Here is a 24,153-nt window from a genome sequence, read left to right as displayed (position 1 = left end):
ATTTCAAAGGAGTCAGCCATTGTCATATTAATTGTAACAGTTTGCTATCATGTCACAGTCTACTCATAAGCTTACCATTCTCCCTCATATCATAAAATGGGTTCCCAAAGATCCCGCCCCTGTAAGGAAGGTCATCTCATTTGACCTTGATCACACCGTGATCAAACCAGTTAAAGGCCGATTCAGTAGGACATCAGATGATTGGATATTCATGAAATATGGAAAAACCGAGGTACTTGCTAAACTTTCGGCACAAATGAAGGAAACACCAGATTTTCACATCGTCTTCTTCTCCAACCAAGGCGGTGTTGTTAGTGAACCTAGAACCTCTAAAAGCTGCGTAAAACACGTTGATAAAATTTGCAAAGTATTGAAATACATATCGGAAAACGATTCTCAACTGTGTGATCGTATTTGGATTTACTGTGCTACTAAAAAACCAGCTTCCCTTTTTGGTGGCAGCAAAGCCGCCAGCACTGCTCACGCAAATAAAGTTGTTAAGAACATTATTTCTGGCCAGAAGAAAAGAATAAACGGGACAATGGTAACACCTGAAATGTTTGATAATGTGAGAAAACCCAATCGTGGTTTGTTTGATGAATTTCTTAAAGATTCTGACGAACAATCGGACTCAATTGAACTTTTATTTTACTGCGGGGATGCTGCAGGAAGACCAAATGATTTTAGTGACAGTGACAAAGAGTTTGCTAAAATATTGGGCGTACCTTTCAAGGTACCGGAGGAATACTTTATTTGAATTTCGAATGATCTTAAACCTACGTAAAATATATTTATTTACTAAGTTACTTTAATGATTGAAGGATGAGCGTATTATAATGAATTTTTAATTTTAGTATAATACAGCGGCTTTTTCAAAGAGTTGTTCTACAACTCCATTGAGTTGATTGATCAATTCTAACGAAGAATCATAAGTGGCATCCTGTTGTGGTGTCTCATAAATATAAAGCCATCCGTTTCCTTGGTCAAGCACACCAAAGAAAACTTTGTCTAAAATCATTTGTGAAAGTTTGCCCTCTACTTGTTGAGCATCAAGCCCGATAATCTTTGAGATATGCGATACTTCAACACATTCGAATGGTTCGATGATCTTACTAAGATTTGATTCCAAAAGGGTGTCGTATAATGCATTGAAATGTGATCTAATGAGTTCATCGCCCATCAATTCTGTCTTATAATTTTGCATTGCTGTATTGAACTCCAGTAGGGATCTATTATTATAAGCCTCAGCGACTGCCTTCATGGCGTCAATTCCGCGACTTTGGTAGGTCTCCTTAGTATATTTGGCGTTCAAGATAGTTTTCACTTCATCAATCAAATTAAGCATGATCTTTGAAAGAAGCATATACTTTAGCACTTGACAAGCTTTTCCGAATGTGTTTGAGCCAGTTTGGCTGTGGAAGGCTTCAAAGGATTCATAAAAGTATGAGAAAGCAGTCTTATAATCTTTGTCTTCACAGTGTAAGATACCACTCATTAAATCCAATTCTGCCATTGTCAATGTTGGACAATAAATCGAATTTGCGGATGTTCTAGCACTTGTCAAAGCAGCCTTTGATTTAGTCAAATTTCTTAATTTATGGTACACTTTACATTCCAATAGATGAACTTCGAGCAAAGACGATTTATCGTCCAATTTCTTAAACTGCCTCAACAAATCATTGATCAATTGCAAGGATTCGTTGTAATGCGTCTTTTGGTAGTAAAGAGTTGCCAACCTAATCGATAGAGAATGCTTTAAAAAGATTCTCTTCTCCTTTGTGGCAAAGTCGATCGAATCTTCGCATATCTCGATTTGGGTATCCAAGGAATCGGGTATCAATTCGAAATCGTTAAGTAACGTCTTTAAAACTTTGGCAATCTTTGATTTCGCTACTTTCATCATGTATTCACGAGAGCGTGGTACAAACTCGGCGAGTTTCTTCAACTGATGTGTGGTACCATACAATTGACCTAGCTCAAGAATACATTGTTCCTTTTCTTGAGCATCTTTATTGCTAATTGATTGGGGTTGTGCGGCATCTTGATGGTTCAATACTGCTAAGAACTGCGCTTCAGCCTTCTCATAATCTTCCTTCCCTACAAGATTTCTAGCTTCTTCCAACGACATATCTAAGTGGGATTATTTGCTTTCTTTCCTGTTCCTTTCGTAGTTTAACTTCAGCTTCTGCTAGACGATCTCTGGCAGGTGTAGCGCCAATTGTGTCTACCTCGATGTTTTCGGTTTGCCACCTTATTTAATTTACTTTAACTATAATCTCTTGGACAAGATTATATATATCATTCTACTACAGAAACTGGTTCAATTCAAGGCGATCATTTGGTACGTAACTTGAATAAGGGTAGACTATTCACGTGACTTATACGTCACGTGAATCGAAATTAGATTTCCTTTACTGTCCTAATCTTAGCACAGATACATCCGCACGAAAAAAAGGAAAAATAGTCGCGTTTCGTCCTCCGTGATGTGTTTACCATTCCTCGAGAATAGCACGTGAAAGACCCTTCACTGCATTCACTTCAGCCAATCTTTAAACTCCTCACTCTCATCTGCCGCATATGCTGATCGGTACTGGTAATCCACATCCTCAGGTTCATTGTCTCTCACATGTTCTGCAGCAATTACACACCTGTAACTCATAATTTTCACCTCAAACACCTAAAATCACCTATTTGTAGATATCTGAAAGAAAAAAAACTTAATTTCACTGAAAGCTCGGTATGGGTAAATATTATATAAATATATTTGAAATAATAGTATGGATGAAATTAAACAGAGACGTGTTCATTTTGGCAAGTTTTGGGTGGAATAAACTTAGGTTTTCTTTTGCAGATAGAGGTATCAGTCGACCAGTATCTGTGGGAAACTTAGATAGGAGCTAGACAATTTCAATTGGGACCTTTGAACTGGAATTGAATTTTTGAATTGGTTTTTTTTTGTTCTCTCTTCTCAAACATTTAGTTACCATTTCCAAGGCTTTTTCGAAGTGAGAAAACATCTGTTGTCTGTATCTGTATCTGATCTGATCTGATCATTGATTGTATTTCTCATTGTAAAGGTATCTCAGTCTCACTCTCTGTTTGATTTTGTTGTAGAAAATGGGTAAGACTAAGACCTCTACTAAAGTACAAGATTGTGTTCTCGATGTTGATAGCGTTGGTGACATTCAAGTTGAGAAAGGTCCATTGAGACCTTTCTTGGTCACTGAGCCACCAAAGAATTTGAAATCTATCCGTACGATGACTTCTAGTAAAGAACGTTTGGTTGTTATTGCATTGGCTGTTATCGCATCCGTTGTGAGACTTTGGAACCTTTCGGATCCAAATTCCGTTGTTTTCGATGAAGTTCATTTCGGTAAATTCGCAGCTAAATACATTAAGGGTATCTTCTTTACCGACGTCCATCCTCCGTTAGCTAAGATGCTTTTTGCTGGTATTGGATCATTGGCTGGTTTCACCGGTGATTTTGAATTCAAGGATATTGGTCTTGCATTCCCAGCTTCCACTCCATACTTCGCTATGAGATTCTTCTCTGCGTTTCTAGGTTTGGCTACAGTGCTCTTGATGTACTTCACCTTGCGTGCTTCTGGTATCAGAATTTGGATTGCTTTCGTAGCTTCTTTGATGTTCGCATTGGAAAACTCTTTCGTTACCATTTCTAGATACATTCTATTGGACGCACCATTGATCTTCTTCATTGCTGCTGCGGCTTACTCTTACAAGAAGTACGAAATCCATCCAAGTGAATCCTTCAACTCTTACAAGGCTTTGTTGGCCACTGGTCTATCCCTAGGTTTGGCCGTGTCCTCCAAATGGGTTGGTTTATTCACTATTGCTTGGGTTGGTGCTTTATCCCTTTTCAAACTATGGTTTGACATCGGTGATTTGAAGAAACCTGTTCAATCTACTTTGAGACATACTGTGGTTAAGGCTACTTTGTTGTTAGCTGCTCCAGCGGCTTTGTACTTGTTCTTTTTCTACATTCATTTCCAAACTTTGATCTACAACAGTGACGGTGCCGGGTTTTTCTCCTCAGCATTCAGAAGCACTTTGATCGGTAATAATATCCCAAGCAATATTCCTTACGACGTCGGTGTGGGTTCTTCCGTTTCCATTCGTCATACGGGTACCATGGGTGGTTATCTACATTCTCATAAGCACATTTACGAAACAGGTTCAAAGCAGCAACAGGTTACCTTATATTCTCATTTGGATGCTAACAACGATTGGGTCATTGAATTGTATGATCAACCAGAAGTTATTCCAGAAACTTTTGAAGGCTTGAAGGACGGTACCAAGATTAGATTGAGACACCGTTTAACCGATAGAAGATTGCACTCCCATGATCATAAGCCTCCGGTTTCCGAGTCGTCCGATTGGCAAAAGGAAGTCTCAGCTTACGGTGCTGATAATTTTACTGGTGATGCTAACGATGACTGGGTTATTGAAATCGATCATGAAGCTTCTGCTCCTGGCGAAGCTCAAGAATACGTTAAGGCTTTGGACACTAAATTCAGATTGAGACATGCTATGACTGGTTGTAGATTATTCTCACATGAAGTCAAATTACCAAAATGGGGTTTCGAACAACAAGAAGTGACTTGTGCTTCTTCTGGTGTACCATCATTGACTTTGTGGTACGTTGAACATAACAGCAACCCACTTTTACCAGAAGATGCTGCAAAAATCTCATACCAAACTCCAACTTTCTTGGAAAAATTCATTGAATCTCATCAAAGAATGTGGCACATCAACAAAAACTTGAAGGAGCACCATGTCTACCAATCTGACCCAGCTACCTGGCCTTTGTTATTGCGTGGTATTTCTTATTGGTCACAAGATCACAAGCAAATTTATCTATTGGGTAATGCTGTTGTGTGGTGGTCAGTTACTGCGTTTATTGGTGTCTTCGTTTTGGTGATTGTTGCTGAACTATTGGCTTGGCAATTGGGCAAGTCAATCTTGCAAGATAAGCATGTCTTGAATTTCCACATCCAAACTTTCCAATATTTGCTAGGTTGGGGTCTTCATTATGCACCATCCTTCTTGATGGGTAGACAATTATTCCTACATCATTATTTGCCAGCTTACTACTTCGGTATTCTAGCGTTTGCCCATGCACTAGAGATTATTGTTTCGTATGTCTTCAAAAACAAGAAAACAGTTGGTTACGGAGTTGTTATCACATTCCTTGCTGCTGCTACTGCTTTCTTCTATGTGTACAAGCCATTGATCTATGGTTTGCCATGGACTAGAGATGTGTGCTATAAGAGTCAAAAACTTGGTAGCAACTGGGATTATGGTTGTAACGGTTTCTTTGAAAAATTGGAAGACTACGACAATTACGTTACAGAAGTGTCTACCCAAGCCGTAGCACCTTCTAAGACTGCTGTTGCTGATGCTGATGCTGATCCAACTAACGACCCTCTTGAGGGGCCACCACCAGAACATGTGAAATATGAAGCTAATGACATCGATCAAATCTTAAATGATGATAAACCTAAACGATTCGTAGACGAAAATGGTGTAGAATTATCTGAGGAAGAATTTAGAGCTGTTCTTGAACAAGGTGGGAAAATCCAATCCGTTGAAAAACAGGTCATCCAAGATAATTAGCATGCCTTTTTGTCAACAGAACACAAATGGTACATAGATATTTTGAATGTAAGAATACCAATATAAATAAATATAAAATATCATTGAATATTACATACCCTATTAAATATTGAGTAACCACACTTTAATAGAAATATTTAAGCTCTATAGGTTCATGCATCCAAAGTGAAAATCGCACGGTGTCTTTCAATTTTTTGTCTATAACTAATGAATATTGTCAGTAGTGATAAGAAGACAGCAAAAAGTCCCCAGTACTGTGTTATATGGAAAGTGTGAGAATAACATTTTATGCCTTTTGTGCATGTGGTTTCATTTGGAGCCATATGGACAGACAAATCATTTGCCAATATCCCACTCAAAATCTTAACAGTGAAGATACCGCCAGCGGTACTTAATCCCCATAGTGTACTAAAGCCTTTAGTACCAAAAGAATCGGCAATGATAGCAGGGAAAGTTCCGAAAGCCATACCAAATGCAAATCCAAATAATACCGAAGATAAGGAGATATTGTGCAAATTGCTCGATGTTGTGGAAGTATCAGGATCAAGAGAAATCAATTTTCTAGACGCGATGATACTCAGAACAGCAGAAAAAGTGATTATCCATAGACGCTGAGAATGGAACTTCTTAACAAGGAGATCTGAAACAATCCCTGATAAAAATCTGGCACCAAAAGACATTACCGAAATTAATGATACTTGTAGTGACAGATATTCTTCTTGGTTCCAGCTCGAAGGATCATCACTCGATTGGATTTGAGTAGTCACCACAAATCCAACTGCAAAAATGTACATCTGACCAATACCCTGCAACGTTGCCAAAGTGAATAAATAGGCAAAAAACCGTGGTTTTGATAAATTTTTCAATACAGGATGTTCATTCCACCAGCTTTGTTTATTCTCTGTAGAAATAGTTTCAATCTTTGAAGTTTGTATATTTATTTCATGGGAAACATTATCGATATTGGGTTCTGGAAAGTTATTGGATGCCAATACGGTTGAATTCTGGGACTGGTCTTGAGACAAAGATTGTCTCCTTTGAGTTGGGTTTACATCAATTGTGAAACTTGTCCTTGCATTTCTTTTAGGGTGATAAGGAAATAGTGCACTATCACTCGGTCTTGCTCTACCTATACCCCAAAATTGTAAAGATCCAACCAAATCTTTTGTCCAGGAAGAGACAGAATCGCTTCTCCTTAGGGAAAATAATGTAGTGGATGAAGACTGTTTCATAGCAGCAGCAGTTGGTGATGAAGAATCAGCAGATCCTGTTGCAAAGGCATTGTAAGTCACTGAAGACATAGAACCACGTTTTGCATTGATAACATTAATTGGTTTTGAATGATAAGTTTCGTCCAAAAGTGAAGGCGACTCGTTTTCTGCTCCAGAATCATCTAGTGCCAGTAATGCGTCCTCAGAAGATTCAACTTTATGGACATGGTCTTCCTCGATGATTCTGAAGGTCATACAACCAATAAGTGCAGTAGAAGTACAAACAATAATCAAGAACAAAAACACGGATTGTATATCGTCTTTAAACAAACTCGAACACAGAAGCGAAAAGACTAATCCTGACAGTGCATACTGAGATATGGGGAACGCTCCTGCAGCACCTCTATGGTTAGGAAAATTTGCAGTACAACATTTCATAGCTGCATAAAAAGAGCAAATGGAACCAAACCCAATCATCACCAAAGCTACGAAGATCAAAAAAACGCTGCTATATTCATAAGTGTAACAAAAGTAAAGAGTAGAATATGCAAAAAATGTAAGAAAGGCCCCAATTCCGGTGGCCAAACTGGGCGAATGGTCTATTATCATTCCTGCGAAAACACCCATCGCACTCATCCCTAAAGACATGGCAAAGGAGAAATCACTAGATCTTTCAATGTCAAGATGGCATTTTTTGAGCAACTGTGGTGCATAGAAACTGTACATATACGGTGTACCAGACCCCAAAGCTACCACATTTGCACCAATAAATATTGAAGCCAATTGGTACTTGGAAGCAGGAGTCATCTTTAATTAATTATTACTGCCACCAATGTGAAAGTTTGACCAATCTTAATCTTCTGCACTTTACCAGCTCTGTAGTTAACAGTTCTGTAGCGGTACCCACAAAAGTGATTCACTTCTGTGTACCTCACGATCTTAAATTGAAGAGCCCAAAATATCAAGGACATGGTTGCTTAAATATGTAGATGCTGCCAACTCTCTGATTTTGACATTTTTCGAATCTCGAGACAATTCGCAGGTCACCATAATTGATAACGAACTAACGCAAGGAAAAACATGGGGTTGACCGAGTACAAGAGGAAGATTTTAGCAGTATTATGACGCTGAGTGGCCTCTCCTGGTGATAGTCATTTTGCGGACACAGGAGTTGATGTTTCTCTATGTTGAACCTGTCTGTTTTTACGAATAATAGATCATGTGACTTATGTAATTGTTGCGAAGCAACCATATGTAGGAAACCGGTGAACAACGTCTATGCAATACGGCATGATTGAGACCATTCTGGACGAAAGTTACTTCACATTTATCATGTAACATGTCTTGGAAGTGCTAATATTGCTTGTTATGTTTTTTTTGCTCCATTTCCTATGTCTCTTTGCTAAGTTCCCATGGCCAGACATCGATTTTTTTAAGAAATTGTTTCTAGAACTCAAATCACATTTCAATTATATATATTTGGGACTTTCACGGCGAACAAGTTTCTCAGATCAAGAAGGTATAAAAGACCGTAAAGACCTGTGGCCAGTATTGAACTACGTGGCATAGAAAGTGTTTCTTCATACTACTACAACATAACGGTAACTGACGAGTAGTAAGCGTGTGTGTGGCATTATCATTGAATCATTTAGGGTCCAGAGATTCAAATCAGCATTTGAAAAATAAACAATATACATAGAATGAGACTACTGGTATTACTGCTGTTGTACGTCTGTAAAGTTCTAGCTGATGTTTCTGTCACGGTTCCAAAACCAGGTTCTTCTTACGCTGCTTCTGGTGGTGAAGTCGAAATTGAAATCCAATGGACTGACGACGAGACGACCCCACTGTTAGATGAGATCATCGAGTACAAATTCGTCTTATGTACTGGTTCGGATTCTAATATCGTACCTGTTGACACTTTGGGTCCATTCAAGCCTTCCGAGGTGAGTGATTACAAGTACCAAGCCAGTTTCCCAGCCACCACGGCCCCAGACGGGACATATTTCATTCAGATCTACGCCGCGTATAAGGAAGGATACACGATTCATTACAGTGGTCGTATGAAATTGTCAGGTATGGACGGTACCTTGAGTGTCAGTGCAGAATCTGTGACTGACACTGATGGTCCTCCAAAGCAGATATCTCTTGATGCGGCTTCAGTAGATACAAGATCTTTCACTATTCCATATACCAAACAAACGGGTATTTCCAGATTTGCTCCAATGCAACAACAACCGGGTTCTACTGTAACTTTGGAGACTTGGTCAAGAAGATACGCGACAAGTGCGGTGTCTTACTTCCCTTCGCTGATCAATTCTTTGCAGCAAAAAACCACCATCACCCCAGGTTGGTCATACACAAGACCTTCAGATTACAACTATGCAACCCCTGCACCATTCCCCACCGAGAATGGTGGATGGTACGATCCTAAAGACAGACAGACTATGAGTGTTAGGAAATTGAATGTGAAGAGAGCTATTTGAATGATAAGAATCGATACAAGTGACAATTTCCATTCTAGTCTTTAAACAAAAAACATTTATGGGTAAACTTTATATTTTTCTTCTTAAAAACTTAATATATGTCATTATTTATCATATATAAGTGTGTGTATTTATTATTTCGTTAAACCTCTTTTCTTGGAGATTCCATTGGTATCCATCCTCTTACAATTTACTGGCAAAGAGTTCGATTGACACCGGAAAAAAGAGCTTTAGAATAACAATATGAGAATAGCCCGGACTGCCTTAAGCAGTTTCTGTGGCACTTTCTTCCGATTTCTTCTCAGTTGGAGCATTGGCATCTCCTTCACTGAGCTTTGATTCAGAACTGGCTTCAGGAGTTTCGTCATTAGTCTTTGGGATGTTCTTCCTGTAACCAGTTAATGATCTTGTCTTTTGACCAGAACCACCGAAATTCTTTGATCTAGTTGCATTCTTGGCGAGGCTGTATTGCTTCTTAGTGACAACTTCCAATGGTTGTCCCTGATATGAGAAATCGGTCTTGTGTTCCTCAAAGAATTTGACACATTCCTCCTTCGTCTTGAATTCGACTTCGACAACACCGTTGAAGTATTTCTTATGGTCCTTCTTCAAACGAACTTGGTTAACAGTGGTGAACCCATTGAAGAACTTCTCTAGTTCTTCTTGTAATTCTAGGAATTTATCTTTATCTTCATTTTCGATCTTCTTAAAGTTCATAAACACTAACACTCTTTCGTTCCTGTCCTTAAAATCAACTGTCTCTAATGGACTCTTTCTACGCACATTTTCACCATCAGCGCTAACCTCTAGAATCGTCGAGTCCTTTAAACAATCAACAACTTTGTCGACAGGTCTATACTTTTTCATTCTGTTGAAAGACGCAAGTGTCGTAATTGGAATCCATCCGTCATTCTGTTCGCATAGAGAGCGTAAAAATTTATCGTAGGGCAAATTATATTCACTGAAGTAGAATTCCACTTGTTTGCGGCAAGCCTGAGACACCTCAGGAGTGAAATCGATTGGGGCATAAGACCCACGACGACGGATCTCTTGGGAAAATGACATTGTTTCCAGTATAACTTGTTATGAGAAGTGCGATTCGATTCTTTACGGCTATGATCCAAACAATCCAATAGACAGCTAGATAAATGACCACAAACAATAGGGAAAAAGCCTTAAACTTTAACCCAGTTCTGAAAGGAAATGGAAGCTACAATGCACAAAGACAAGGATGTTAACAGTATCGATTAGAACCTGTATCATAACTTCAATTGGAATGTCATTTCGTAATTCTTTAACGTTTTTCCATGTTCAAAAATGCATGAAAAAAAAAAAAAATTGTTTGGTGTAGACAGAACCATGTCCTTTTGCCATGCAGAGATGAGAAGATCACATAGTAGGGCAACACGGTTTCTAGCACAGCGTTTTGTAGAGCTTATAGGATAATGTCGGATTCATTGAAATAGGGTAACAGACGGTCACCACTTGCACATTTTGTTGATTGATGTTTAAACGTGCTTTCTATACCACCATGGAACGATAAGGGCAAACTTGTAGAGATAACGACAGAACCGAAAGTCTGTTGTACGAGTCTAATTGATCTGTTGAGCAACTTGGCGTCGAATTTGGGGTCCATGGATAAGTGCGACAAATTATCAATGAGGACCCATGCCAACTGCTTCGATGTAGACGTTTCCGAATTCTGCGGTTGGCATCTAGACAATGCGGTCACGGGATCTGTACATAATTGAGACATAAATTGAATAAAGGAATCGAACTGAAGCATGGAAAGATTAGTCTGTTGGAATTCCGGGTATGTTTCGAGCAAGTCATTGTCGTTGTGGTCGTTCCGGGGCATCGAAGAAATGTTCAAGATTAGTCCGTTCCCCTCACATTGTTCGCGCACTGTGTTCACTATGGTTCTTGTTTTACCGTTTCCTCGCAGAGATTCCTGTACGACGTGAATCCTGGTACATTTCTTACCGTTGACTTCGCATGTATACTGGTATGGACTTGTAAATTGGTCCAAAGAGTACACTTTGCACCTTGACACAACGTTCATTTAATTTTCGCTACGTCGTTTGCTACTTGAACACAGATTTCAAATGCCCTCAATTGTTATCCAGGTGCTCTGTTCCTTTATTTGATGGTGATGATTTCACTAAATACATGGATCATATCCAGGATTATTTAGTTTGCAAATTCACAGTTCTAACTGGATCTGTCTGGTTTTAACAGATAATTGATTGCTGCCGATTCCGCTATCACGAAACTTTCTGGGTATGTTCGTTCCAACTGTTGTTACAATGTTGAGTTTCATCTCGTTCTCGTTCTTTTTTTTAAAAAATCTCACAAGATTGAAATAGTTTCTCGAATAATAATACCAACAAAAAACAGTCGAAAAATCATTGCATAAGGTACCAATAGTACACTCAGTTATTTGTTGATTCTATTACTGTGTGAGCAGTGGGAAACATTAAACAAAATCCATTTAATTCAGCTATGGGTTTTTTCAGCAAAATAGTTTTCTGGGGGAAGTCTGTCATTGCAGTTACACTTTTATCATCGTGTGCATTGTATGGTGTGCTTGCATCGATTGTATTTTCATTAATTGGTAAAAAGCATTTGGCGCAATGGAGTACTGCTCGCTGTTTCTATGGAGTGATGGGTTTCATCATGGGTATTAAGATTAATTTGATCAATGGTGAAAGATTGAACGATTTGCCAGCTATTTTTATCTCGAACCATCAATCTGAATTGGATATCCTAATGCTGGGTAGAACTTTCCCACCTGGATGCACAGTTACTGCTAAGAAACAGATAAAGTGGGTTCCCTTACTGGGTTGGTTTATGAGTCTTAGCGGTACTTTGTTCTTGGATAGATCTAGCAGAGAAAAGGCCATCAAGGTCTTAAATGACTCTTTGGCCAACCTAAAGAAGGATAAAAGGGCCCTCTGGATTTTCCCTGAGGGAACTAGATCTTATTCTACAAAGCTAGAACTATCAGCATTTAAGAAAGGTGCTTTCCATTTGGCGCAACAGGGGAAAATACAGATAATCCCTGTTGTTGTATCAAACACTAGTTCCATCTATCACCCCAGGTCTGGAGTCTTTAACAGGGGTACCATAACAGTCAAGGTTCTTGAGCCAATTAGCACGGAAAATTTGAAGAAAGAAGACGTAGGTGATCTATGTAACCGTGTTCACAAGTTGATGAACGACGAGCTGAAAAATATTGGATACTCCGAAGCCATCGTGGATACCGTTTTACCTGCAGATGTGATCGCGTATAACTCTGCCAGACGTTTTGAAGATCAGCATCGTTTGACTGCAGATGATTACGAAGAGGAAATAGTTGACCTGGACCGTTCTTCTATTCACTCTAATGGGACTGTTGTGACCAATCCAGAACCCACTGAACGTAGTAGTTTACTCAAAGAAGTTATTTAGAGAATATAAATAAGAGATTCTTACTTTTTATATTTAACAGTACTTTCTATAATACAAGAGAATGTATGATAAATGTAAATACTGGAATCGTGAAATAGTTATTCAAGGTCGGTTATTAATTTATTTTTAATGTGGTATTTCATGAATTATTATGTTACTTAATTTTCTTCTGTTGATGGGAGGTTCGTATACGTATTTACAACTTACCGATATGCTTTAAATATTTATCAACGTCTCCAGAGCTACCTAACCAGATACTGCTTTTGTCGTGAATATGTTGAGGGACCAAATCCAAGATACGTTCACCTCTATCATTAACGGCTTTACCACCAGCTTGTTCAACAAGGAAAGCCATTGGGAATGCTTCATATAACAATCTTAACTTCCCGTTAGGATTTTTCTTATCACCTGGGTAAGAGAATAAACCACCATATAGTAAAGTTCTGTGTACGTCAGCGACCATTGAACCGATGTAACGAGCAGAGTAAGGCTTACCGTTATTTTCTTCGCTGTTTTCCTTCAACTTGGCAATGAAATCAGCGATAGTTGGTTCCCAATAGCAGGTGTTCCCCTCATTGATGGAGTAAATAGATTTTTGCTCAGGTAGTCTCAATTCTGGGTAAGTCAAGATAAATTCACCCAAGTTATTGTCCAAAGTGAACCCATTGACACCTGCACCGGTAGTTAAAACCAAATGCGTGGACGCACCGTACATAGTGTAACAAGCAGCAACCATTTCTCTACCGCAACGAGCAACATCGTTGATGGTACCCTCACTATCTTCTTCCCCAGAGTTACCATTCTGATTCTCATGAATCTTGAACAGAGAGACAATGGTACCCACTGAGACACCAGCATCCAAGTTAGACGAACCATCAATTGGGTCACAACATACCGCGTATTTACCAGGGCTGTTACGGAAAACGATCAAATCTTCTTGTTCTTCAGACACAAGTACCTTGACGTTACCAGACGCTTTCATAGCATTGATGAAGATTTCATCACCCAACACATCCAACTTCTTTTGCTGGTCACCGGTACTATTTGAAGCACCAGCCAATCCGATCAAGTTAACCAATTCAGCACGTCTAATTGTTTGAGAAATAAATTTAAATGCAAACTGCAAAGAGTTCAAAAGCATAGAAAACTCCCCAGTGGCATTTTTCGCAGAAAGATGCTGTTGGTCCAAGATAAAACGGGACAACGTGATGATGTCGGTATTGATAGACTCAGCTGAGTCTCTTCTGTGTTTAATACCAGCCATTTATTAATTATTTAATCGGGATATGCGAAGCTTCGGAAGGGAAATGAATTGAATAGTCTTCTTTCTACTTGATTATGCCTTTAATTTGAAACTAATGCTCGAATCCAATAATAAGTCATAAAGTGCTGAAGAGGATCGAAATCATAAAACTGGTTTGAATCCAATTTATATACACTAAAATAAGGATCAAACAGACAATATACACGACTTACATCCATACGCAAGTAGCGGACAACGCAACGGATTAATTCGGAAAATTCTACCCCCGAAGAAACCAACGAAGCCAGTTCATTACTCTGTCTGATATCGATTATCTGGTCTCTGAATTTCTTCTAGCTTTGAAAAATCGCAAGAACCGCACCATTTCTGGCGCGAAGGAAACAAAAGAAAAACAGAATGAGAAAAGCTCGCTATGGACGCAGTATGGCACGTAGTGTGCTAAGGCATTTCCTAGTCACTTGAAACAGAACATGATTTGCAAGTACTATTTGATTATGTGTTTTCTGTAGCGATTTAAGGTGATTTTGCTCATAACACTGAGAGGGAAAATAAAAAAAAAGGTTTTATTGATCTTCAAATTAAATGAATCTGGGGTCATATATCGTGATGTGTGGGTTCATTGGAGCTCCGGGAACATGTTTTCGTCTTTGGTTTTCCAATTTCTGCCAGTGCTGTATCGGTAGTGGGGGGGAACCAGAGGGGCGACCGGGAGAATTTATGTATGTGTGGTTGATGGGTGTTTGACAAGTAGATTTAAATACCGTGATATTACCCGGATATCTCGTGAAAAGTAACTGAGATCCGTCCAAAAATTCGGGTCACGTGTTCTGGTCTACTGCAATAAGAAAATCTAACATGAAGAAGCGATTTCGGCATATTCCTTTGATCAGTTGTAACAATCGTCAAGGTAGAGCGGAAGTAAGCTCCATCAAATCGTTCCTTGTGTACACGATTGTATTTCCATAGGATCTCTCTTTCGCCGTCTGGTAACGTACTTTTCCGTTGGGAATAAATAGAATTATCCATCCGGTTTTCCTATACACTGCTTAACAATGGCTAATGCTTGGCAAAGTAAGAAACTTGGTGCTTGGGGAAGTGAAAGCTCTGCGTTGAAAAAAAAAAGTATGGCATATACGACCGCTTCTCCCACTTCTGCTTCAGCCATTCCTACTCCAGTAACAAGTGAAAATACCAGTAGAAGTAGTATCTCTTCGCAGGACTCACGCAGTAACAAGAAAAAAAATAACAACAGCAATGGGCAGAATTCCCAAACGAACCAAGCATCATATGTTCATTCTAAACCACCGTTCAACCACGATGAAGTGAAACAGTTCCTGATATCACAATTCGAACAGTACTCTAGGTCATCTGTGACCCTGACTACGGATGATTCTACAGATTGGAATACTTCTCAGTCGAAAACATGGAAATCAAAAAAATATGGGTGTTTGTCCGAACTTGAGCGCGTTCTAAGATAAATTTTGCATGGCAGTAAAAAGCTCCTTCCCTCATCTACATGTGAACGTCCTTACAGTGTATATGTATATAAAAACACACTTCATTCACAACTTTTACTGGTAATGACGGTTTTCTCTACCAAAATTTCAAAAAGTTAAAAAAGAAAGCTAGAACACTTATAGGACGATGTAATACACGTAATTTTTGATCTACTTGATAATGAAAAGGTCTCGGAATCCACCTGGTAACCCATCTTTGCATGCCAAAAAACACAAGCAAGGGCGTCAGGGCTAGAAAAATTCCGTTCATATGAGATTATCAAATATCGAGCATTGGCTCACCTATCATATTCGAACATGGCTTTCAAATTCATTCGAATGGTCCACCATTCATAATTCAACATTCATTATATCTTTATTCTCATCCATTTCTGCTGGGCTTTTTTCTATGATTTCGGTATATGCAGTACCGTGGGAATTAAGGTTAGGATACTCTTCACTTGACGTTAATTTACTTTATGCTGCAGGGAATTTAGGAGCTTATTTGACTCCTCCATTATTAGGTATATTATCCGATTCTCACGGCCCTGTGATATTAAGTTGGCTTTCCTTCATTGGTTTCGTTCCCAGCTATTTATACCTATCTTGTGTTTTCCAGTTGGGATCCGATCCATGTTTTGCCCTCTCCGTAGTGGCATTTGCAATTGTTGGAATCGCTACCAGTTCGCTGTACTTTTGCGCTTTAATTACTTGTGCAAAGCTGTACCCCGATACAAAACTATTGTCAATCAGTTTCCCCACGACATGTTTTGGATTATCCTCCGTAATTGGGTTGCAGGTAATTAAATTACCATGGTTCCATTCTAAAGAGGACGGTTACCTAGATCTTGCTGTTGTCTTTAAATCGTTCGCTGTCTTCTACACGTTTGTATTTTTGTTGACATGGATTTCCACTAGTACGATTTCTATCATTAAGCTTCGTGGTTCTCAATCTCCATCAGCATCGCATGCATCAGCAAGAGCGGATGCTATTGTACTTGAAGATGAAACCACGCTATTACTTGCTAGTGGAAATAAAGGCGAGTTTTATAAGAGGATCAGAAACTTTTTCCAAGATTATATTGCATACGCATTCCTGATAGTAATGCTCCTCAGTATGGGGGTCATGGAAATGTTCAACACAAACATGGTAAACCTGACAAGCTTGATACTTGGGCCTGGATCCTCTTTCAACGTTTTGACGCAGTTTGCCCTTTTCTCTACAAGTTCACGACTATTGTCTGGTTTATTTATTGATCTGTTCACCAAATGGAACTGGCCAAGGATTCCTCTCATTATATTGATGCTCTTATCTGCAATCCTTGCTCAGGTAATCATTATTCATGCGATGAACGTGGTGAACATATCTTACATCGCAATTGCAAGTGCAATCTCGGGTTTCACATACGGTGGGCTTTTCACCATATTCCCAGCATTAACTCTTAATCTCTGGGGAGATGAGGTCTTTGGTACCGCTTACGGTACGTTCATGTTGGGACCTGCATTTGGATCTTCATTTTTTGGCGTCATGTATGCTCAAGTACACGATTCCAATTGCAAATCGGTCATTCCAGCCGCCACAGCCGACCCTGTCACTTCTTCTCCCAACTGCATTGTGCCTGCATTTACCGCCTCCACTATTGCACTAGTAGTGGCTCTCACAATTACTATAATAGCGACGGTAAAATCTAAAAGACTTAGAAGTGCCTAAATACTACCAATTCCCTTCATAATTTAATGTATACACGAACATAGATAGGACGTATGGTACTGGAATATCTGACTTTGAGTCAAGTGGAACCATTGTCCTTATTGAATCATTTGATACGAGTTTCTTATTTTGCCCATTTTTTATTGCCAGATAATTTCACCTTTTCTTCAGTACGTGTTCAGTTCAGTCCAAAAGAAAGACTTCAAAACGCTAAACAGAACAAAGCTACCTTTCAACTTATAAGATTAACAGACTCTTACAAGAAGTCATTGTTTGTATTAAGTCAATTGTGCTTTACAAATACTTTTACTTTTGAAGATCAATAGAATTGCTGCTATAAAGAGTTTCCACTCTATTTGATTGTATTATAGAGTAGGTTGTGGGAGGAATAAAACAGATCACATACCGATTTTTTTTGAGTTAAGGAAACGTAGGAACAATGAGCGGTCGTGTTTTGGATTTGTTCAAGCCATTTGAGGCGTACTTGCCTGAGGTTATTGCCCCAGAAAGACCTGTTCCTTACAAACAAAAGTTGATTTGGACAGGTGTTTCTTTATTGGTATTTTTGGTGTTGGGTCAAATTCCATTATATGGTATTGTATCCAGTGAAACCAGTGATCCATTGTATTGGTTAAGAGCCATGTTGGCTTCTAATCGTGGTACGTTGATGGAATTGGGTGTCTCTCCAATCATTACTTCGTCCATGATATTCCAATTCTTGCAAGGTACTCAATTGTTACAGGTGAACATGGAAAACAAGCAAGACAGAGAATTATATCAAATTGCTCAAAAGGTGTTTGCTATCTTATTAACCTTTGGTCAAGCCATTGTTGTTGTATTGACTGGTAACTATGGTAAGCCATCTGATTTGGGTCTAGCTATCTCTTTGTTGTTGATCTTCCAGTTGATTTTTGCCTCTTTTACTGTGTTGTTGCTAGATGAGCTTTTGTCCAAGGGTTACGGTTTGGGTTCTGGTATCTCTTTGTTCACAGCAACCAACATCGCTGAACAGATCACTTGGAAGGCATTTGCTCCAACTACTGTCAACGTTGGGCGTGGTCAAGAATTTGAAGGTGCTGTCATCGCATTGTTCCATTTGCTAGCCATTAGAAAGGATAAGAAGAGAGCATTGGTCGAGGCCTTCTACAGGGAAAACTTACCAAATATGTTCCAAGTATTCTCAACTATTGGTGTCTTCTTATCTGTCTTGTACTTACAAGGTTTCCGTTACGAATTGCCAATTAAGTCTACCAGAACTAGAGGACAATACGGCAGTTACCCAATCAAGTTATTTTACACATCGAATACTCCAATCATGTTACAGTCTGCTTTAACTTCAAACATCTTTTTGATCTCTCAAATCTTGTACCAAAGATTTTCCACAAATCCATTAGTCAAGTTGTTAGGTGTATGGGGCACAAGAGCTGGCGCTCCAGCTGGGCAACAAGTGGCTTTGTCGGGTTTGTCATACTACATTCAACCACCATTCTCCGTCACTGATGCCTTATTGGACCCAATCAAGACAGTTGTCTACGTTGGCTTCGTGTTAGGAGCATGTGCATTGTTCTCTAAGACCTGGATTGAGATCTCAGGAACTTCTCCTCGCGATGTTGCTAAACAATTCAAGGACCAAGGATTGACCATCAACGGCAAAAGAGAAACTAACGTCTACAAGGAATTGAAGAAAATTATTCCAACTGCCGCCGCTTTCGGTGGTGCTGTCATTGGTGCCCTATCGGTGGGATCGGATCTCCTAGGAACATTAGGTTCAGGTACTTCCATTTTGATGGCAACCACAACAATTTATGGTTACTACGAAGTAGCTGCTAAAGAAGGTGGTTTCACGAAGAACTTGGTATCAGGTTTCTCAGAAATGATGTAAATGCATCCTCCTTAGCGTCATTTCACAGAGTACATTCATTTAAAGTCAATTTGTATTCTATAATCAATCAGTCCATAGATAAGTAAATAGAAATCAGAACACTTCAAGAAAGAAAGAAAAACAAAAGATTAGCGATAAGCGGCTTTTAGCAGTCACAGAGTTGATTATCCATCGCCAGGTGCCTATTTCCTACTAGGAATTTTATTTAACAGAATGTACTAAACCTAACATTCCCGGCCAGTGAATATTATGATGGTTATTGCAAATACGAAAAAATAAGAACTCCTCATAGGGGGCTCGAACCCCTGACATTTCGGTTCCTTGCGAGCAATGCTTAAAAGCCGAACGCTCTACCAACTGAGCTAACAAGGACGAGTTCTCAAGTTCCTCAGAGTTTTGGAAGTATTTTATACTTGATGTTGAAGTTTTAGTTGAATACCGTTTTCCGTACCTTATCCGCTCTTGCCTATATCAACCAGAGATACGCTAATAATGAGAGAGGATTGTGAGCTATTCGCAAACGGTTATATTGCATTTGTGACTATGTACATGTAATTAAGACCCATATTTTAAAGAGAGCCAACAGTCTATTTATGATTGGAAGTACTGGTATACTCCTATTGTGTGGAGAACAATCTGTTGTTAACCGCAGACCAGTTCAAGTTATCTAAACACTTCCTTACGTAAGTGGATCTGCCCTTAATACCGTAATCATTCAAGTATGAATGGTCCCACAAACTGATCGCAATCAAAGGCATTGTCCAATCTTTAACGTCTGCATTTGCGGCAAGTAGATCTCTCATCGTTACAAACTGTTCCATTTCTTCTAAGGATAGAGCACTGTTCAAATCGAAAGATTGGTTTCTAGCAAAGTAGTATGGAGTACCATTATTTTGAACTGTTAGGATGTGAAGTTCCTTGGCATCATTTTCCACAAGGAATAGCCATCCTTGACCTAACACATCTTCTTCTGCATGTCTAACCATTTCATCCTTAAAAGCATCCCAAGTCATTGAATATTGTGATTCTAGCTTCTGTAGAAACTCACGAGATGGATGTGTAACTTGTTCCATAGGCAATATGTTTTCTATGAACAAATGGTTATTGTGCAAAGCACTAGCCAAATTGAAAATGTTTGTTTGGTATGATTTCTTCGCAGTGTGCAGTACTAAATGGAATGGCAAGTAGGATTCTGCGGCAGTTCCTGCAGATGCCAGTGTTAGCTTATCGCACAAAAGCTGCTGCTGGTCAACCCAGCAAGTTTTGAATGTGTTAGCGCTCATAACATGAGGGATGCCTGAATCCAAAAGTTGTGAAATACCAGGTATCTTTGGAACTGTGTGTATTCCTCTGAACAGTTGACGCCCAAACATTGACATTAAATATTTTTAGTTAGTTGCCTCAATTATATCAATCGTTCCGAAACTCTAGGAAGAATGTAAATAGGATGCATTGAGCAAGAAATAGTAGACTTTCTAGTTATGCATTTTAGATTCATGAATTGATACAAGTCGAAATGATTTCAATTTTTCCTGTTCGGCAATGTTGAATGCTAAGAAAAATTTTAAGATTTGAAATGTTACCCGGAACTCATTATCTTCTCTAGCTTAATGAACTAGACTAATAATCAATAAAGTCCAAATAAGATACACCCGTAGGATATAATCCGACAAGAGGTAGACAAGGAGATTCGTGGGAAGAACCTTCGAGTTTTTAATTTCAATTCTTTCAATGATTAAATTCAAGTATTATTACTCCCTCTTATCTTTTCTTATTTTATATTTTTGAATAACATAATCACAGCAAAAACCTGGTAAATAAAACAAACATTATTGAGCTGAGTTGTCTACGGACTTGATGACATTTTTTAGTTACACCTAAAGGTGAATTATGCGGATTTAAAAGGCTAGTTATACATAGTCTTGAAAGGCTTGAAGAACCAGGAGAAACTGTGGACGCGTTTGGTGATTAGTTGATAGCATTCTAATGTCATTTGGTGTACCTTTGTCTCAACTGATACAAGCGCGTGCAGATCATGTACGAAGTGGCATTGAGAGTTTAGACGATTCATTGAATGACGGATTCCAACCACAGAGTATCTACGAGGTTTACGGACCTCCAGGAATTGGCAAGACAAAGTTCGCGGTACAATTAGTGAACAATAATCAGAATAGGATGAAATGTCTGTGGATTGACACGTTCCAGCAAGTACCACTGAAGCTTATAGAGCAAGGAGATGAGGACGAAGTCCATTTCAAAGGGTGCCAATTCGCAAGAGTGAAGAAATTTGCTCAACTGTGGTACATGTTTCAGAATTTAAAAGAGACGTACGGGCTCATAATAATCGATGGTTTATCTCAGCTTTTGGTAGAGTATCTCCATATGTACGAGAAGAACAGTGGATATTCTAACCATCGACAGACCTTGCACGATTTCAAGGTGAAAAGTTTGATACAATTGCTTGTCACCATAACTAAATACGCCACTTCAAACAATACGGTGGTGGTATTACTTAATGACGCTATGAACACAGGTTACCAGGACTATTCAGACGATGCAGTTGTCTCATACAACGATCCCAGCAACGGAACCCACTCAGATGGTTCCTTTAGCAATTTCCTCGTGAAATCTCAACGGAAACGTCACGTGCAAGTGTTGAAGAGTGGATTAGTAGCAAATGCAGCCGTTGGAAGTAAAGATGCCCGTTGGGAGGTGTTTCTTCGATGCAGGATCGGTGTGTTCTGGAATTGGGATGCAGAACAAAAGCAGAATCCTAACTCCCAGAAAAGAATCATCCCCGAGGTATCACGGCAGTTTGTTGTACAACATCAACAGCCAGTGGGCTCGAAGAATAAACTGGTTTGGGTTAAGACTAATGAATCTGGGAACTTTTATAGCTGTCACACAACTATAGTCGCAGAAAACCCAACAACTGCTGTCACTGACAATCTTCTTCCTACGAACACTTCCTCAAGTGCGACAGCTGCTGCTGCTGCAGTAGCCGCAGCACCGGTGCTTCCCCCAAACAAGAGAAGACGGGTTTTATACACGGAGCCAAGTCCGAGCCGTATGCTATTAGATGTTCAAAGTCACAGTCAGCCCGTAACACCAAACTCTTCGCAATCAATCCAGTTTACACCACGAATCGTTCATTCAGACAACATTGTGGCAACTCATGGAACTGAAGGCACTGACAACGACGCTATCATATATGATAGTGAAGGATAGAACGGAACACATTACAAACAGGAAGCCGACCTAATTTTGTCACTTTTAAGTGAATAAAATATGCAACTAAGAATTGCGCCCTTCCTCCTTAGATACGGTCACGAGTGGTGCCCAATATATCTCACATTCGTCATCGGACGCTTTTCCAGGAATCTCCACGGAAACCAAAAGAGAGATCATGGAAATTACTAATGATGTGGTGTATGGGTGCATGTGTCTTTTTTTTCCATTTTCTCCTTCGAGAGATCCCCAAAGGGCATCAAAATAGATCTGACGTGATCTATGCCAACTTTAGTAATCGACATGGGACGGTTTTCATTGGCCGGTTTTAAGAGCTCTTGAACCTTGAATCCACTAACTTTTCTATTATTGGAATTCAAATAGGAAAAATTTGTTTGTTTTGCTTTTATTGTTACTGCTAGGTTTACAGATATGAATTTAACAAGCTAATCTTGTTTTTTACATGTTTCAGCCGTTCCAACCTGTCATAAAGTGTCAATGAAGGTTCTGAGGTGGAGCAATCTGTGATCGGCCCACTTAGCTCCATTGTATAAGCAACATATGTCCTTGTAGGTGTTGTTTGTAAAATAGCCGGCTTCCATTTTAATATGGCCAAACCGAATGCGGGTATGGAATTACGCAGAAACAGGAAGAAATGACTGGATAATTAGATTTTGCTTATTGTTTGGGAAGAGCCATTTGAGGGATGACGGCTTCTATTTTGAGGGTTTCTGCTGTATCTGCGTACAACTCCATTTTTTGTTTACTATTCTCGATTTTACTTAATTGGACTAAAGTGGATATTTGTTGTGACAAAGATTGTTTCTATTATTGTCATGTTCATCTTTTTTTTTTGGTATGACAGTGCTGCAATGGAGAGGGAAAAAATTGCGTAGATCTTGTGACTAAAATAAATTGCCAGGTGAAGAAAGCAAGGGGATAAGAATAGCGATATGAGTGGGCCGACTGAAAAGTATATAAGGCATTGGTTTGTTTCAAGAGTTTTAGAATAATATATCCCTTCTTCCACTTTTTTTTCCTGTTGAATAATCTGTATTGTTATAGCTGTAACATCAGGATTCACTATTGTATCTTCTAGATAAGCAAGAAAACTTACTATCGCTAACACATCGCGTTCATCAATAAAGAAATACTGCAAAAAATGAGATTTTTGACCGCTTTGACTCTATTCTCCGCTACTGCTTTGGCAGCTTTTGAAAATGTCACTTCTAGTGACATTCCGGTCCCAACAAACGGTACTACTTCTGAAGATTTGTCCACCGCTTGGGTTACCGACGTTGAAACTGTCACTGAGTTCACTACTTACTGTCCAGAACCAACCACTATCATCACTAACAGTAAGACCATCATCGTTACTGAACCAACTACGTTGACTATCACAGACTGTCCATGTGTTATCACAAAGACTACTCCTGAAGCTCCAGAAAAGCCTACTGAAACTGTTGTTCCACCACCAGCTGAAGAGACCACCGAAGCTGAACATACTAAGGAAACAACTGTTTCTACTGAAGTGACTTCTGCTTCCTCTTCAAGCTCTCATACCGTGCAAACCTTTGATGAGAATATCGGTAACAAGGTTTCTGGTGGCTTCGCAGGTGCACTAGCATGCTTGGCGTTATTGTTATAGTGTGGTAATATGACATTCGTCAACCCAGGATAATATTTTTTCTCACTTTCTGGTTTTTTATTCTTTGGTCAAGTTCTTCTCTTCACACTAACTACGATCGAAGTGGACTATTACTATCACTACTACTATCTATTAATAAATCT

At 39.2% G+C, this 24,153-nt stretch overlaps 15 protein-coding genes and 1 non-coding gene across 16 annotated transcripts; 9 read left to right on the top strand and 7 right to left on the bottom strand.

The window, feature by feature from the left end:
* Positions 1 to 49: 49 nt before the first annotated feature.
* Positions 50 to 757, top strand: TPP1 (polynucleotide 3'-phosphatase; the record flags this gene model as incomplete). Its single annotated transcript, XM_454011.1, has 1 exon — positions 50 to 757. One exon carries the CDS (start codon positions 50 to 52, stop codon positions 755 to 757), a length of 708 nt encoding a protein of 235 aa, XP_454011.1.
* Positions 758 to 850: 93 nt separating this feature from the next.
* RPN6 (proteasome regulatory particle lid subunit RPN6) lies at positions 851 to 2,128 on the bottom strand (the record flags this gene model as incomplete). The annotated part of the gene is made up of 1 exon (XM_454010.1): positions 851 to 2,128. The coding sequence occupies one exon, from the start codon at positions 2,126 to 2,128 to the stop codon at positions 851 to 853; it is 1,278 nt and encodes a 425-aa protein (XP_454010.1).
* Positions 2,129 to 3,117: 989 nt separating this feature from the next.
* Positions 3,118 to 5,634, top strand: PMT1 (dolichyl-phosphate-mannose-protein mannosyltransferase PMT1; the record flags this gene model as incomplete). The annotated part of the gene is made up of 1 exon (XM_454009.1): positions 3,118 to 5,634. One exon carries the CDS (start codon positions 3,118 to 3,120, stop codon positions 5,632 to 5,634), a length of 2,517 nt encoding a protein of 838 aa, XP_454009.1.
* A 152-nt stretch (positions 5,635 to 5,786) lies between these two features.
* Positions 5,787 to 7,652, bottom strand: KLLA0_E01321g (uncharacterized protein; the record flags this gene model as incomplete). Its single annotated transcript, XM_454008.1, has 1 exon — positions 5,787 to 7,652. One exon carries the CDS (start codon positions 7,650 to 7,652, stop codon positions 5,787 to 5,789), a length of 1,866 nt encoding a protein of 621 aa, XP_454008.1.
* An 893-nt stretch (positions 7,653 to 8,545) lies between these two features.
* On the top strand, positions 8,546 to 9,331 carry KNH1 (Knh1p; the record flags this gene model as incomplete). Its single annotated transcript, XM_454007.1, has 1 exon — positions 8,546 to 9,331. One exon carries the CDS (start codon positions 8,546 to 8,548, stop codon positions 9,329 to 9,331), a length of 786 nt encoding a protein of 261 aa, XP_454007.1.
* A 264-nt stretch (positions 9,332 to 9,595) lies between these two features.
* On the bottom strand, positions 9,596 to 10,396 carry LHP1 (tRNA maturation protein LHP1; the record flags this gene model as incomplete). The annotated part of the gene is made up of 1 exon (XM_454006.1): positions 9,596 to 10,396. The coding sequence occupies one exon, from the start codon at positions 10,394 to 10,396 to the stop codon at positions 9,596 to 9,598; it is 801 nt and encodes a 266-aa protein (XP_454006.1).
* A 370-nt stretch (positions 10,397 to 10,766) lies between these two features.
* PSY3 (Psy3p) lies at positions 10,767 to 11,393 on the bottom strand (the record flags this gene model as incomplete). The annotated part of the gene is made up of 1 exon (XM_454005.1): positions 10,767 to 11,393. One exon carries the CDS (start codon positions 11,391 to 11,393, stop codon positions 10,767 to 10,769), a length of 627 nt encoding a protein of 208 aa, XP_454005.1.
* A 440-nt stretch (positions 11,394 to 11,833) lies between these two features.
* Positions 11,834 to 12,781, top strand: SLC1 (1-acylglycerol-3-phosphate O-acyltransferase SLC1; the record flags this gene model as incomplete). The annotated part of the gene is made up of 1 exon (XM_454004.1): positions 11,834 to 12,781. The coding sequence occupies one exon, from the start codon at positions 11,834 to 11,836 to the stop codon at positions 12,779 to 12,781; it is 948 nt and encodes a 315-aa protein (XP_454004.1).
* A 196-nt stretch (positions 12,782 to 12,977) lies between these two features.
* Positions 12,978 to 14,045, bottom strand: FBP1 (fructose 1,6-bisphosphate 1-phosphatase; the record flags this gene model as incomplete). The annotated part of the gene is made up of 1 exon (XM_454003.1): positions 12,978 to 14,045. The coding sequence occupies one exon, from the start codon at positions 14,043 to 14,045 to the stop codon at positions 12,978 to 12,980; it is 1,068 nt and encodes a 355-aa protein (XP_454003.1).
* Positions 14,046 to 15,097: 1,052 nt separating this feature from the next.
* Positions 15,098 to 15,523, top strand: PBP4 (Pbp4p; the record flags this gene model as incomplete). The annotated part of the gene is made up of 1 exon (XM_454002.1): positions 15,098 to 15,523. The coding sequence occupies one exon, from the start codon at positions 15,098 to 15,100 to the stop codon at positions 15,521 to 15,523; it is 426 nt and encodes a 141-aa protein (XP_454002.1).
* A 289-nt stretch (positions 15,524 to 15,812) lies between these two features.
* On the top strand, positions 15,813 to 17,252 carry MCH1 (Mch1p; the record flags this gene model as incomplete). Its single annotated transcript, XM_454001.1, has 1 exon — positions 15,813 to 17,252. The coding sequence occupies one exon, from the start codon at positions 15,813 to 15,815 to the stop codon at positions 17,250 to 17,252; it is 1,440 nt and encodes a 479-aa protein (XP_454001.1).
* Positions 17,253 to 17,691: 439 nt separating this feature from the next.
* Positions 17,692 to 19,134, top strand: SEC61 (translocon subunit SEC61; the record flags this gene model as incomplete). Its single annotated transcript, XM_454000.1, has 1 exon — positions 17,692 to 19,134. One exon carries the CDS (start codon positions 17,692 to 17,694, stop codon positions 19,132 to 19,134), a length of 1,443 nt encoding a protein of 480 aa, XP_454000.1.
* Positions 19,135 to 19,416: 282 nt separating this feature from the next.
* Positions 19,417 to 19,506, bottom strand: KLLA0_E01123r. Its single transcript is given in 2 exon segments — positions 19,417 to 19,453; positions 19,469 to 19,506. It is a non-coding gene; the product is annotated as a tRNA-Lys (tRNA).
* A 245-nt stretch (positions 19,507 to 19,751) lies between these two features.
* On the bottom strand, positions 19,752 to 20,513 carry RSM26 (mitochondrial 37S ribosomal protein mS42; the record flags this gene model as incomplete). The annotated part of the gene is made up of 1 exon (XM_453998.1): positions 19,752 to 20,513. The coding sequence occupies one exon, from the start codon at positions 20,511 to 20,513 to the stop codon at positions 19,752 to 19,754; it is 762 nt and encodes a 253-aa protein (XP_453998.1).
* Positions 20,514 to 21,120: 607 nt separating this feature from the next.
* RAD55 (putative DNA-dependent ATPase RAD55) lies at positions 21,121 to 22,362 on the top strand (the record flags this gene model as incomplete). The annotated part of the gene is made up of 1 exon (XM_453997.1): positions 21,121 to 22,362. The coding sequence occupies one exon, from the start codon at positions 21,121 to 21,123 to the stop codon at positions 22,360 to 22,362; it is 1,242 nt and encodes a 413-aa protein (XP_453997.1).
* A 1,162-nt stretch (positions 22,363 to 23,524) lies between these two features.
* On the top strand, positions 23,525 to 24,010 carry SPI1 (Spi1p; the record flags this gene model as incomplete). Its single annotated transcript, XM_453996.1, has 1 exon — positions 23,525 to 24,010. The coding sequence occupies one exon, from the start codon at positions 23,525 to 23,527 to the stop codon at positions 24,008 to 24,010; it is 486 nt and encodes a 161-aa protein (XP_453996.1).
* Positions 24,011 to 24,153: the final 143 nt, after the last annotated feature.

This window comes from Kluyveromyces lactis (genome assembly GCF_000002515.2).
Source record: "Kluyveromyces lactis strain NRRL Y-1140 chromosome E complete sequence".
Lineage (NCBI taxonomy): Eukaryota > Fungi > Ascomycota > Saccharomycetes > Saccharomycetales > Saccharomycetaceae > Kluyveromyces > Kluyveromyces lactis.
The sequence above is the reverse complement of the archived record's forward strand: the minus strand, read 5'-3'. Positions and strand labels throughout refer to the sequence as shown.